This window comes from Ceratotherium simum, chromosome 34 (genome assembly GCF_057802395.1).
Source record: "Ceratotherium simum simum isolate JZ-2026a chromosome 34, ASM5780239v1, whole genome shotgun sequence".
In the NCBI taxonomy this organism is placed as follows: Eukaryota; Metazoa; Chordata; class Mammalia; order Perissodactyla; family Rhinocerotidae; genus Ceratotherium; species Ceratotherium simum.
In genome coordinates, this window is record NC_141933.1 from 5,604,381 (window position 1) to 5,619,111 (window position 14,731).

The following is a 14,731-nucleotide window of genomic DNA, read 5'->3' on the forward strand; positions in this document are numbered from 1 at the left end:
GGCAAGGAATAAACACTGGAGTGTGCGTGATCCGCATCCTAAAACCCCAGTTCGCCGGCGGGGTTGTCGCTGTTTGCGAAGTCTGAAGCCCTCAGCCCCATTCAGGCCATGCCCTTGGTCCCGTCTCTGACTCACTGTGTCTGCCCCCCAAACAGACTGAAAGTCTCTCAAGGACGAACCCACTTCTCACGCCTGCCTGTATCCCTCGGGATTAAGAAATACGGAGAGAGATTTTAGAACCACCTCGAATTTCCAGAAAGCCATCCTGGTGGCAAACCCTTGAAATGCTCTGAGAAGCTTCCGGGTTTCTCCTCCACTCAAACTAAAACTTTTAGGAAACTCTGTTTATGCTCCCCGACTCCCCCAGCTGCCCCTGGAACACTTCAACTTCGAACGGGTCCAGGGCAGGAGCTACAGAGGCCGCCACTGGCCCCCAGAACCAACCAGTCCATCAGTGGGAACCACGCTTAGAAAAACACGGAACCCAAATGTCACATTCTTCTGCAAAGCAAGACTCCCGTCCCATCCCTTCTGTCTCCTCTGTGAGCTTCTCCCTCCTTTTGACATAACCCCCAAGCTGGGGCATCTGGAACAAAATCAGAAAGACGCAGGCTCAGCGTAGAAAAGTCCCCCGCCCGGCCCACACTCCCACCCAAGCTGGGCCCCTCGGAATGACAACACAAATGTTTTTCTTCCTCGCACTTGGCATTCTCCAAGTGAGTTATTTGTAAAAGTGTCCTCCACAGCTGGGAGGGTGCACAAGACCAGGGAAAGTGGCCCTGAGCAGCTGAATCCCAGGGAAATCTGCCGGCTGGCCATCCTCACTGAAGGAGGCTGCAAGCTGTGCACTGGCCCCCTGTCCGACAGCTTCCAACAGGAAGGACAGGCTTTGCTGCTAATCCACTGGTTCCACCCCGCAGGCGTTGGTGTCAGCTCCCCACCGCAGAGCTTCCAGCCCCCAGTGCTGTCTCCTCCAGGAAGCCCTCCCTCCCCAGCCACCTCCTCTACTCTGCCCCCTGCCACCCCCTTTCCAGGAGAGGGCTCCCCAGGGCTGCTCTGGGCCTGGATATGGAGATGCATGGTCAATGCATGCAGAAATAACACAATGCCCTCAATGGGCTTGACCACGGGGCTCTCTCCCCAGGGCTCAGAGGCTCAGCCATGGGAATAGTGGGAATAAGAAGGGAGGCAGGGGTCCATGTGAGCCCACAGCCCCCTTCCCCCAGGGTGGGAGGACCCTTGGATGATGGAGGCAAACCTAGGCCTCCAGTAGAACTGCCCCAGCTCCCTCAGGCCTGACGAGATGATGGGATGCCAACCACGTGAATGGCGGATGTGGCTGCCATATACTGGAGACCTACTATGCACAGTGCCTTCAATTCCTGCTAATGCACTGGGTCCTCCACTGCCTCCCTGGGCGGGCGTGGTCTGTGACCCCCATCTCTCATATGAGGATAGGGGGTGTAGGGTGACAAGGCTCTGGGCACCATCCACTCCAAATGACCAACCCACAGCCCTCTGCACCCCAGGGTAGCCTGAGCAAGTCCTTTCTGTAACCCCAAGCTTCTCCAGCTGTGCAACTTCACAGCTGGAGAAAGGATGGGCCATGAGTGGGACTCTATTTGGGCCCACATCCCATTTTTGCTCATATCCCATATTCCTGCAACTCTGATGCGTGAGGGAGCCTCACAGGACCCCTTCACAAAAGTTGACTGCACAAGTTTCCCCATCGGGGCAGGCACTACTGCATGATCCACCTTTTGGGGGGTCATGTCGATCCCCTACTCCTTCCCCACATGTCCATATGCAGCCTGGCTCCAGCCACCCCAAGTGGGCATAGATGGCAACCACACCGGCATCCAGCCACGCTGCTCCCTCTCCCAGAGCACACATCACCAACCGATCGAACACAGGTCTCGGGCAGGCATCACCAATCAATGGTGGCCACAGACACCACATCCAGATCCCTCTAACTCCAGGGCCAGGCCCCAGACCAGCCCCTCAGGGCAGCATGATTTGGAAACAGCAAAAACACAAATGGCATAGAAATGCCCGATGGTGGGGAAGATGGTTCAAAGGTATGACCACTTGTTAAAATATTCTTCAGACGCAAAAACTCATGTTTTTGAAGCATATATATCTCCTGTAATTGCAAATGTGAACTGAAATAAACAATAGCTAGCTGTATAAACAACGCATAGACATAGAGAGTCACACACGGAAAAACAGCGGAGAAAGACACACCAAAATATTCATAGACTCTCTCCAGATTTCCCTGTAGTTTCTCAAATCCACCATGCAGACCAGCTACATCATTTGCGGGGACCACGGCAAAATGAAAATGCGGGGCTGCCTGTTCAAAAGTTATTAAGCATTTCAAGTTGGCAACAGCAGAGCATTAAACCAAGCATGGGCCCTTCTGGACACGGGGCCAGTGTGACAGCACAGAACAAACACCCATGACGTCCCCGCTAACACCAACTCGCTCCTGCCTCAGTCTGTTCCTTCTCCCTCCCAGTCCTCCCAAACAGTGGCGTGTCCTCTTAATGATGTCCCCCCCCCGTGCATGACCCTCCCAAGGGCACTTGGGAAAATAAGGCCCTTTGGGGGGCCTGCAGGGGCTGGTGCACCATACCGCTAACAGACCCTCTGGTGTGACAGCCAAGTCTTCACGGAAGCAGGAGCCCTGCCAGGGAGCAGAGGTGCCCCGGCCCCAGCATGATGACAGGACCACTGCACACAAATACAGACCCAGGCCCGCTGACAGCAGAGAGACCAAGAAACGACCCCGGGTGGAGACCCCGTGTGCTCGGGCAGCAGATGACAGGCTGGCAGCCGTGGGCAGAGGGAGGAAGATCGTGTCTAGTGGGCTGCTCATCTCAGACTCCGCCCCATGGAACCCCCACCTCATGGGACCCCGTGGTGGAAGCCAGCCTACCAGGAAAGGAAAGCCCCCTGCCCTCCTTTCTTTTCCCTCAAGTGGGACTGGGTGCGGGGGTGGCTGCTTCCGGGCCTCTCGCATTAACCTCCTCGCTGGCCAGGTCTGAGTCCGCCCCGGCGTCGTCCAGCTGTGCTGGGCCCTGGACATCCCCCAGGGACAGGCTGCATCCCGGATGCAAGTCATTTCCGCAAGAGCACACCCTGAACCTGACACGTGCAAGTAAAGAGCCTCAGACGGCACCACAGGGTAGGGGGCGACGCTTCATTAAAAAATAATCACAGCACAAGTCCTTGAAGCAGCAAGTGCCTGAAAATCAAGAGGGAGAATTAAAAGGTGGTAAAATACCTGAAACAAAGAAAATAACTTGTGTGTGGGGAGGGGATCCATTGAACATCGTGCATCTAAAAGAAACTCCCATAAAGGGTGCGTTTGCAACCTAAGTTTCCACAGGGGCTTATTATGGCATGAAGACTCCACGGGGAGGGGATGCAAGGATAAAAGTGAATTATAGATTCTGTAACAATGCAGAAAATGCTTATGAAACAGCAGAAAAGCAGAAGACGAAACCACACTGGGAGGCCCACTGTCCCACACCATCAGTGTACACTCAGGAGAGACGACAACGAAGAAAAGGATCGCGGGGCGCTCCTATTTCACGATGTTCTCTGACACTACTGTTCTTTTTACAATAACACAGTTTTTGTTTGATAGGCAACGAGAGCAAGCTCTTAGGGTGCGACTGTGGCATGCCGGCAGCGTGCCCGGCACCTGGGGTCTCTACCCGCCCGTCACAGCCTCGTGCTGAGGACGGGAACCTGAGTTCTGAGTCAGTAACGTGCCGGGGATCATTTGACCATTGGGCAGCACAGCCAGATCTGACGTCAAACCCCAGCTGCTCGGCTGTCCAAGTCCACCCAGATGAGGAGCCGGAACGCCTGAAACCTCCCGATGAAAGCAGCCAGTGCTGAATGGTCCACTGACGGTCCCCACAGGGCACCCAAGCCCGGGGCCGCCCCCCCGCCAGGCCGGCCCCCACCGGCGCCTCCATCTCACCTGCCTTGCACGTCTTGCCGTTGTCCTGAAGCTGGACGCCGGTGGGGCAGGCACACGTGTAGAAAGGCTCTCTTGGGGACAGCAGGCACAGGTGGGAGCAGCCGCCATTGTCCTCCTCACATCGCGTATGGACTGGCGAATACAGGGCAGGGTGAGAGAAGGTTCCAGAACAGGACCCTTGACCCCCACCCCCACCCACCCACATCTACCACTCCTGGTGTGGGCATCCTCCCTGCCCTGCCCCCATCCCCCAATATCCTACAAGAAACCTTCATCTTCTTCAGGGCCCCTCAAAGGACACCTCCTCCGTGAAGGCTGCCCTCCGACAGGATCTCAGGACCCGCCGTGCGGTAATGGTGGGGACCCCGGAGCAGAGGCCTGTCCTATCTTTTTGACATGCCAGGACCCCACGGGATCTGCACAAATGCTTGGTGGCCACACCTGGACACTGGGCCGAGCCTCTCGGTGCCAATGACAACGCTTTCCATCCTCCCAAGCCCTTCCACAACCAACATGCAACTGAACTGAACTGAACTGAACTAACACTTCCGGCATCTCGCTGTGCCAGGGCAGGCTGGAGTGCAGCTCCCTTGAAATGAGCAGTATAGAACCCACTGGTTACTGCAGCAGACTCGCTGGGAGGTGCCTCTCCCTCCCCAACGCTGCCTTAGGCACGTGGCTGCCCCAAATGTGGGGGCGTTTAAGGACCACGACCTTCTCACCAGAAAACAACTCCAGAGTGCCCCCTTCCCTTTGGTACTGAGAGACCCCCGGACCCCCACTCTTAAGTTCAAAGTTAGAACCTTCTACAGCACCATGGCAAGAAACCCTGGTCCCCAAGAAGCAGGTGCGCCCAGAGCCCCGGCCCCACAGGCCACCTGTAACAGGAGCCCTGAGCCCACGCGTTTCAAGTCTGTCACCATCAGGGACCCCTGCCACAACTGTATGGGGACCCTAGCCTGAGGACTGCAACTTAGAACAGATTTTTCTGCACTCTGCATAACACCCCCAGCCTATCCCTGCACTCTGCACACACACCCCCAGCCTATCCCTGCACTCTGCACACATCCCCCACCTGCCCCTGCACTCTGCACACACCTCCCCCAGCCTGCCCCTGCACTCTGCACACCACACCCCAGCCTGCCCCTGCACTCTGCACACACACCCCAGCCTATCCCTGCACTCTGCACACCCTCCACCTGCCCCTGCACTCTGCACACACCTCCCCAGCCTGCCCCTGCACTCTGCACACCACACTCCAGCCTGCCCCTGCACTCTGCACACCCCCAGCCTATCCCTGCACTCTGCACACACCCGCCACCTGCCCCTGCACTCTGCACACACCCCCAGCCTATCCCTGCACTCTGCACACTCCTCCCCCAGCCTATCCTTGCACTCTGTACACACCCACCCCCACCCTGCCCCTGCACTCTGCACACTCCTCCCCCAGCCTATCCCTGGACTCTGCACACACTTCCTTCCACTCTAGCAAGCACCCCCTTTTCTCCTCACTGCTCTGAGGGTTGGCCTCCCCCAGACCACAGGGTGCCCTTGGGGAAGACATCAGCCACCACGCCCCCCGCCCGACTCACAGTAGGGCTGCCGCTCGGGGCTGAGCACTTGAATATCCATGGGGGAGTAGAGAGCACTCAGGATCTCCTTTCTCTTCTCTCCAGTCCTCTTGTTACAGGCGTGAATGGAGCGGGTCTGCCAGTCCGTCCAGTACAGAGTGTCCCCAGAGAGCGTCAGGGCAAAGGGGTGTGTCAGGCTGCCCTCCACCACCTTCTGCCTGCAGGTGCGGGAGGCGGGGGGAGGAGCCATCAGAGGATTCCCCACGGTCCCGCAAGCTCCCAGCCCTGACAGCCTTCCACCGTCACTGCTGACCCCTTTACACCACCCAGGACAGCAGTGGCTCTGATGGAGCAGCGTGAGACCAGGGCAGAGCATCCCAGGAACCCCTCCCAGCATGCGCAGGGAACCTTCCAGACCCAGCCGGCCTCCCGCCATTCCTGACAGTGACACGGGGAGGTGGGGAGCACATCCAGCCACTCCCCATCCAACCCGTTTCTAGAACAGTGGCTGCTTGCAAAGTGTCCCACATAGAAGAAAGAAGGAAGAAAAGTGGCAAGGAGGAAGCCACATCTGGTGACAAAGAGCTGATGACAAGCACGCCTGGCCTGTCCCGATGTTCTAACAATACAAACTCAACCACACTTACTTGCTCATTCCTATGATGCAATGAGTTATACTATCAGAGTAAATTAAACTTGATATCAACACAAGAAAAAGCTTTCTCTTCTATGAATTTACAATGCCCAGCAAATGAGAACTTGTTTTTAATGAGATTACGGACCCCATTGACAGAATGTAATTATACACGGCTGGTAGCGTGTGTGATTATCTGGTTTAATGACCTTCTGCCACTATAGGCTCCTGGGGGGAGCGCTGTGGGTGGGTGGTCACCACATCCCCAACCCCTGGGACAGCCCCCAGGAGAGAGTAAAGCTCAAAAGGTGTTCCTGAACAGCCGAAACCACACGCTCATGCTCTTTCCCGATCTCACCTGACACTGCCTCTTTTTTTGTTTTCTTGAAGTCACTTTTTAAAATTTGAGGTGATTCACATAACCCAAAATTAACCACTTCCAAAGGAATAATTCACTGCTATATAGCAGATTCACATTGTGCAACCACCACCTCTATCTAGTTCCCAAATATTTCCATCACTCCACAGGAAAACCCCGAACCCATTAAGCAGTTACTCCCCATCCCCCCACCCCCAGCACCCACCAGTCGGCTTCTGTCTCTAAGGAGTTGCCTATTCTGAGCAATTCATATAAACGGAATCACACAAGATGTGGTCTTTCGTGTCTGGCTTCTTTCACTGAGCATCGTGTCTTCAAGGTCCATCCACGTAGCACAAGTCAGTGCATCATTCCTTTTGATGGCCGAACAATATTCCATTGTGTGGACTGAGCACGTTTTGTTTATCTGTTCATCATTCATCTGGTGGACACGGGGTTGTTGACCCCTTCTGGCTACTGGGGATAGTGCTACTACGGACATTTGTGTACAAGGATTTATGACCATACTGGTTTCAATTCTTTGGGGTATAACCTAGGAGTGAAATTGCTGGATTCTACGTTAATTCAGTGTTTACATTCTGAGAAACCACCAAATCGTTTTCCACGATGTCACATTTTTTGATCAGAGAAGCAGAGACCTATCATTTCTGGGGCTACTCCTCCTCACCAAGGCCTGCCCCTGCTGAACGCACTGCGGGAAGCTAGTTCCAGGTCTTGGGTCACCTTGCCCACCCTCGCCCCTGCTCCTAGGAAGCCCCCTCTTCTCCGGGTGCAGCTCCAGCTACGCCCCCTCCACCTCCCGTTGGATCCAGGAGCTCCCGGGCACACCAGCCTTTATTGAGCACCTACTGTGTCCAGGCACAGTGCCCCGAGCTTCATGTGCATGGCCGCAGTGAACCCTGTGAACCCCTCTAGAAAGTACAATTACTACCCCAGTTCACACGCGAGGCCCCGAGGCTCTGAGCAGGAGGGACCCAGACAGTCATGGCTGAGAGGGAGCCGAGCAGGTCCAAGTGGCTCCAGTGCTCACCCTCTTTACCAGCACATCAGGCTTGCCTTTGAACAGCCCTGGGCACGTTCATCAAGAGCGGTAGCCACACAGAGCCAGAAGAATCCGGTGATGAGGCAGGTAGAAGATGGACTGAGGGTGGACCCTGCAGTCACAGCGCCTGGGTTCCAACCCTGACTCCGACTAGCTGTGTGGCCTTGGGTGAGTTCAAGTGCCTCGCTGTGTGTCACTGTAATAAGGGTTCATAATAGCAAACGCTTCATAGGGCTGGTGTGAGAATGAAACAGTGAGAATAACCCACTGTGGAAGGGTTAGCTACCATCACCACCATCATTATCACCATCACCACCACCATCATCACCACCACCATCATCACCATCACCACCATCACCACCATCATCACCATCACCACCATCATCATCATCACCACCACCATCATCATCATCACCACCACAATTATCATGTTTCAAATGCCACCATCATCCTCACTGTCCCCTGTCACAACCCCTCAACCAGGGCACCCCCAGCCTACAGCATTTCCAGCCTCTAATCCACCCTTCATAACTGCCAGGATCACATACCTCCCCAAGGACCACGGTTCCCTAGACTGCCCCACTTTTCAAATCTCAAACCAGGCCCCAGGCCAGTCTGTGCTCCCAGGGACGAAGGGATAGAATGTTTCAAACCAGCCAGGGTGCCTGGCTCAGCAGTAAGAAGAGGTCTAGGAGGGACTGAGGTCTCCTGCCACGTTGGAAGTGGATCCTCTGGCCTCGGTCCAGCCTTCACAGGACCGTAGCCCTGGCAGGAGCCTGGGCAGGAACCGCCCAGCTTAGCTGCTCCTAACTCCTGACCCCCCAGAAAACGGTTTGCTGTTTTGGGCTGCTAAGTTTTGGGCATCTTTGTTATGCAGCAACAGATAACTAATACACAAGGCCTGGATAAAATGTAGATCTGCCAACATCCTCAGGTCCATTGGAGTTGGTGTCTGTCTGTGTCTGCAGAGATCCCCCACTCAGTCTGCCCCACGTGGTATCCCCACAGCCCTCAGCACTGGCACCCACACACTCCCCCCGGGGCCAGGAGCCCTGCCAGCGCAGGAACAGGGTCTGTCCTCCCAGGAGGATCCCCAAGACCTGGCACAGTGCCAGCAGGCAGCACCTGGTCAATGAATAACGGCCTGACCTGTACATGGAGGGGATGTTCCTACATCTAAAGCGTAATGAGGTAGGGGGGCTGTGGAGCTAAGCTAAAAAGAAAGCTCTAAAGCAAGGAAAAAATCCTTCATAGTCATTCATTCATTCACCCATTTTACTAAGCACCTGCTATGTGGAAGGCCCTCTGGCATGACTGGGGAATGCAGTGAAGACCAAGACCCACTTGGCTCCTGCCTTCGGGGGGCTTACGTGCTGCGGGGAGGGAGGGGGCACAGTGAACTATTCACAGCCCTGTCGGACCCTCGGGCTTTAGGTCCACAATCCCTTATCTACAATTCTGAAATCTAAAAAACTCTGAAAATCGAAAGCATTTTGTTGCTCATTTAGCGGCAAAACCTGTGCACGGAGACGGGGCTATTTACAGTGTTTTCTATCCCACTTAGAACCAACGCTCTACATTTTGCTATAAAAATATTCACGTGGCAGATGGTAGCTGCCGCCCCAGACCTCACTTGGGTTGAGATGTTAGATGTGGTATGTGCACTCTCTTACTGTTCTAAGTTCTGAAAAGTCTCGAATTCCTCAGGCCCCCAGGGTTTCACATACAAGACTATGGGCCTGAGTTAAGCTAGGACCAGCCGAGGGTCTGGTGACAGCTGGGGCATGGTGGGGAAGGAGGGGCCCGCAGCTGGGCGGCCACTCACCGGAACGAGCCGTCCAGGTTGGCACGGTGGATGAAGCTGAGCTTGGCGTCGGCCCAGTAGAGCTTCCGCTCCTCCAGGTCGATGGTCAGCCCGTTGGGCCAGTAAATGTCCGAGTCCACAATGATTTTCCGGGTGCTGCCGTCCATCCCCGCCCGCTCGATTCGGGGTGTCTCGCCCCAGTCTGTCCAGTACATGTACCTGATGAGGGAGCGGCAGAGGCATGAGGGGAGAAAGCTAACACAGATCTGCTTTCCATCTTTGTTTTCTGTCTACATGGTGCAAACATAAAGCAGAGACAGTGAATTTGCCCTAAAATCTCACCCAAACGAGTTAACCAATGTTTAGGGCTTGGGGAGTTGTTATTTTCAATTTGTCTTCTAAGCAGTTAGTAATATCTTAATTTTTAAACAAAGTTGGGTAATCAAAATATACTGTTTCCAATTTGTTCTCCATTAGCAGAATATCCTGGGCACCCTCTCTTTTTACTAATAGAAATCCTCCTCGTTGTTTAATAGCGATACAGTACTGTAAACGATTTAAGTAACTCTGCATTGGACGTTTGAGTTGTTTCTGATTTTTAGCTACTATGAAAACACTGTAATTGAACCTCTAAAAGGCAATTAAAAACATGTGGGGTGGATATTATTCAGCGCTAAAAAGAAATGAACTATTAAGCTATGAAAAAACATGGAGGAAACTTAAATGCATGTTACTAAGTGAGGGAAGCCAATCTGAAAAGGCCACGTACTGCATGATTCCAGCCACATGATATTCTGGAAAAAGCAAAACTATGGAGACAGTAAAAAGATCAGGGGCTGCCAGGGGTTGCGGGGAGGGATGAACAGGTGGAGCACAGAGGATTTTAGGGCAGTGAAACTATTCTGTAGGATGCTACAACGGTGGATACATGACATTAAACCTTTGTCTGGACCCACAGAACGTACATGGGTATATGAGAACTCTCTATACCTTGCCCTCAGTTTTGCTGGGAACCTAAAACTGCTTTTAAAAAAATTAAGTCTATTGGGGCCAGCCTCATGGCACAGTGGTTAAGTTCGGCACGCTCCGCTTGGGTGGCCTGGGTTCACGGGTTCAGATCCCGGGCGCGGACCTACACCACACGTCAGCCATGCTGTGGAAGCGACACACATACAAAATAGAGGAAAACTGGCACAGATGTTAGCTCAGGGACAATCTTCCTCAAGCAAAAGAAAAAAAGTAGGGAAGATTGGCAACAGATGTTAGCTCAGGGCAACCGTTCCTCAGCAAACAAAAAAGAAAAAAAAATTAAGTCTCTTAAAAAAAAACACACACACATAGGTGGGGTGCACACTGAAATAATAACAGCAGCTATTCCCAGGTGGGTTTGTGGGTGACCCGCCTTTGCTTATCCACATTCTCAAGTTTCCAGCAAGAAACCACCACCTCCCGAAAAGGCTTCCTTATTTAATGTCCCGCCAAGTGAGCAGAGACAACACACTGCGACACCAGGCATCCGAGGTGATGGGTTCAACCCCTGCCAGCATCCAGAGAATGTGCCCAGTTCTCCAGCTCCCGTGGCCCAGGCCGGCCGCAGGGCGAGGCGCCCACCAGTGTGAGCCTAGAGACTGGGCATGGCTCTTCAGTGGAGACGAGAGAGGAACCACACCAGCCTAGAAGGCACGAGTCCCGCAGGTTCCCGCCCCAGTAGGCCGTGGATGAGCCACAGGACATGAGGGGTGGCAGATCTGTTTTGTCTACCCAGCAGCTCTTCTTCACAGAGGACGGAGATGGTGCCCAGGTTTCACTTTGAGGAGCCCCCCTCCCACTGGTGGTCCCTGTAACTCCCTAGGTGGTGTGGTCTCCCCTCCTCCTGGGGTGGGCACGCATGGGTCCTGGCCCATCAGCAAATCCCATTACCCCCGCCCTAGTGACCGCTTTGAAGACAGGTGGCTCGTTCATGCCGGGCCAATGGGAGTCAACCTGGAACACTGACTGGGGAAGGCAGGGGGCTGCCGGGAGCCCCCTGTGGGAGGGCCTGCCAGGGGTGCAACCCCAGCGGGGAGAGGCGGTGCCCTGCGAGTTGAGTGAGTGTGAGAACAGGGCACTTCTCAGACAACCTATTCCGTGCGCCCATAGACCCTTCTCTTTGAGCTGCTTCTCGCTACGACGGGCAAGTCCCCGCACTGCTCTCGGCCTCCACTTCCAGAGGTAAAACCTCGTCCCGTTTCAGCAAACCCTGAGTTGCCGTCCACTAGGGACCAGCGGGGGTGTCAGGGACATGGGAGAACAGGCCCAGCCTTGCCCCTTGGGGGCCTCTGTCCAGCAGGAAAGGGAAAAAGACACACAAGCAGCTGCCACCCCCATCAGTGGGGCCATGCGGGCTTCCCAGAGGGGCATCCTGTCTCAGTTGGTGCACTGCCACCTGCCAGAGTTGTTGTGACGAGTTAACTTGAATGAGCTTGCAGGGGCTTCGTACAAAACATACCCGCCTCCCGGCACCGCAGCAACAAACCAACTGCACCCAGCTGTTGTCACCAAGCTCCCCTCCTCTCCAGACACAGTAGGGACAGACAGGAGAGAGCACGCTTCACACGGACACCTCTCCGAAAAGCCTCTCTTATACTGTCTCCTTTGCATCTAGAGAGACCTCGACTGGCCCAGGAAAAGCGGAATTACTAGCCCCACTGGACAGATGAGAAAACGAAGGCTCTGAAAGGCTGACCCACCCCGCGTCACATGCCAGGGGCTCTGTGTGGTTCTCTGGTTAATGCCAGAGCCTGGCCGTCATATGACTCACCCCCTCGCCAGCAGGCCGGGGCTGTGGGTGAACTTTTCCTGGCAGCCTCAGGCTCACAGGTGCTGTCAGCCAGCTCGGCAAAGGCTCCCGCCAGCCTGGTACACACGCCTTCCTTTCCCTGCGCTCTTCCCACCCCCCGCAGCCTGGAAACGGCCCAGCCTCCCACCGCCTGCCCACCAGGAAGGTATCAAGAGAATCGATCTCAGAGCGGGCCACTCATGCCCTCCCTGAATGCTCCACGGCAGCCAACAGGGAAGGCTCAGGACCTCCGCGAGGAGCATAATTCAAATTCCTTCCCCCGAGTTTCATAACAGAGGCCCGCTGGTTTCCTTAAATGGGGAATCTGCAAGCCACTCTGCGACCAGAGCCCGGCTGGCGTGGACGTGCCCTTGCAGAGTCTGAACGCTGCCGCAGGCCCAGCCAAATTCCACGGAGGAAGATCAACTTCCGAAGAAAAACGCTGCAGCCTGGGCTCTGTGCGAGGCTGGCTGCGGTTGTGGTTGTATGTTATTTTAGGGAAGGGCCATTTTGCATTTTAAAGAGGGGGTTGGGTTTCAGCCCAGCTTTAACTGGAGACCCAAGAGCCACTGCAGCCCCTCGTGAGCTGGGACAGGCCCCGGCCTCCCCCCAGCGCTGGGCTGGTGTCTGCCTGGCCCCAGGGACTTGGGGCCAGGGGGTCCTCCCCAGGTCCTGCTCTGCCACCCCATGGGCACCTGGCACTGGTGTCTCCCCTCCACCCGGCCTGGACGCCTGGGCTTTGCCACCTGCGCAGCTGAAACTGCACCAAGTCCAGTCTCTGAGGCCCATGGGCCCCCCTGGCTGCGGGCTCTTGGTCACATGCACACTGACGTGGACATTCGGTCTGAGAACCTTCCTTCCTGATGACGGCCAGGACAGGTAGCCCCTCATCTGAAGAAGGACCCCAGCAGGGGATGGCATCACACGGGGGCAAAAGGAGAGGGTAGGGGCTCCAACAGGGCCAGGAGGAGGCAAAGCTGACCTTTTCAATCGCACGCCTGTGGCCAGGACGGAGGACAAAATCCACTGCCCCCAGGACTCAGTGGTTAAACTTGTGCCGAGGACCACTATTCAGGTCAGTATTTGGTGAGAATGGGGGTGCTGCCCACGGCTTCTATGCACTGGCCTGGAGTCCTCCCCTCCTGGGAAACGTGGTGCCTAAGGGGACAGAGCAGGCATCTCAAACCTCAACCACATTCCCAGATGAACTTGGGGACCACAAACCTCAACCTCATTCACAGAAGCAACTGGGGACTACAGTCCAGTGTTCTCACCTTCATTCAGTTTGGGGAGTGGGGGACCACTACTGCTATTTTCACTCCCTCATTCATCAGACACGTTACTAGGGCAGGGGAAGGCATGGGGGAGAGGCCGGGGCTTCAGAAGTTCTGCCCAGGGCATTAACACCAAAGTCCACTTTGCTCCAGGGGGCAGGGGTGTGACCCCGGGGAGATCTGGGGCAGAATTCAGAAGCAAGATCAGAAAGGATTTCAAACATTTAATAAGAAAAGCCAGAGCCAGAAACTGACCAGCTCCCAGAGATTGTGCAGGCAAAGCCAGCCTGGATGGGAGTGAAGACTGCTCCAAACCCAGCACCAAGTACCTCTCAACTGAGTGCCAAGCACCTCCCAACTGAGTGTCAAGCACCTCCCAACTGAGCACCAAGCTCCTCCCCACTGAGCACCAAGCACTTCTCAACAGAGCACCATGCACCTCCCAACTGAGTACCAAGATCCTCACAGCTGAGCACCAAGCACTTCTCAACAGAGCACCAAGCATCTCCCAACTGAGCACCATGTACCTCCCAACTGAGTACCAAGCTCCTCACAACTGAGCACCAAGCAACTCCCAATCAAGATGGCAAAAGGCCACAAGGAAGAAAAAAGAAATCTGTGCATGGACATGGAGATTATATTTCAGGAGGTGGGGAGGGGCATTTTTAGCATAACAATAGCTAACATTTATTGAACTCATTAGTTGTTCTTGGTGTTTTCTGCATGACGTGACATGGTCACACATCTGTACAGATGGGGACACTGAGGTACAGAGCAGCACCATGCCTTCTTGTCTTTCTCTCCAACTTACATGCAAAGTGCCAACAAATTCAGTTGGTTCTGTCTTCAAAATAGATCCCATATATGGCCACTTCTCACCCCAGCCCACTACCTCCCTGGTCCAAGCTGCCACCCTCTATTGCCAGGATCACAGGAACAGCCACTAATAGAGCTCCCTGCTTCCACTCCAAATTTGAGTCCCACTCAACAGCCAAAGGGACCCCCTTGAGCGTGAGTTAGACCTGGCGACTTCTCCACTCGAAACCTGATTTGCCTCCTCCTCCCACTTTATGTGCCCCGCCTCCGCTCCTCCCTCACTCTACTATAGCCCCTCCAACACGTCCAGCCCCTCCCACCCCAGGGCCTTTACACCGGCTGTTCCCTCCACCTGGAATACTCTTCCCCCAGACGGCTGCATGGCTCTCACCTTCATCT

The 14,731-nt window shown here is 54.9% G+C and overlaps 1 protein-coding gene across 3 annotated transcripts in view; it reads right to left on the reverse strand.

Moving 5' to 3' along the window:
* Positions 1-14,731, reverse strand: part of LRP5 (LDL receptor related protein 5) — a 109,917-nt gene that overhangs the window by 63,124 nt on the left and 32,062 nt on the right. For 2 of the 3 annotated variants that reach the window (XM_087422525.1, XM_087422527.1), the window contains exons 3-5: positions 9,446-9,643; positions 5,587-5,783; positions 3,995-4,126 (exon numbers count right to left, since the gene is read on the reverse strand). In XM_087422525.1, coding sequence (XP_087278651.1) covers positions 3,995-4,126; positions 5,587-5,783; positions 9,446-9,643 — 527 coding nt within the window. The remainder of the gene's footprint in view (positions 1-3,994; positions 4,127-5,586; positions 5,784-9,445; positions 9,644-14,731) is intronic. The other variant, XM_087422526.1, reaches the window with a different exon arrangement.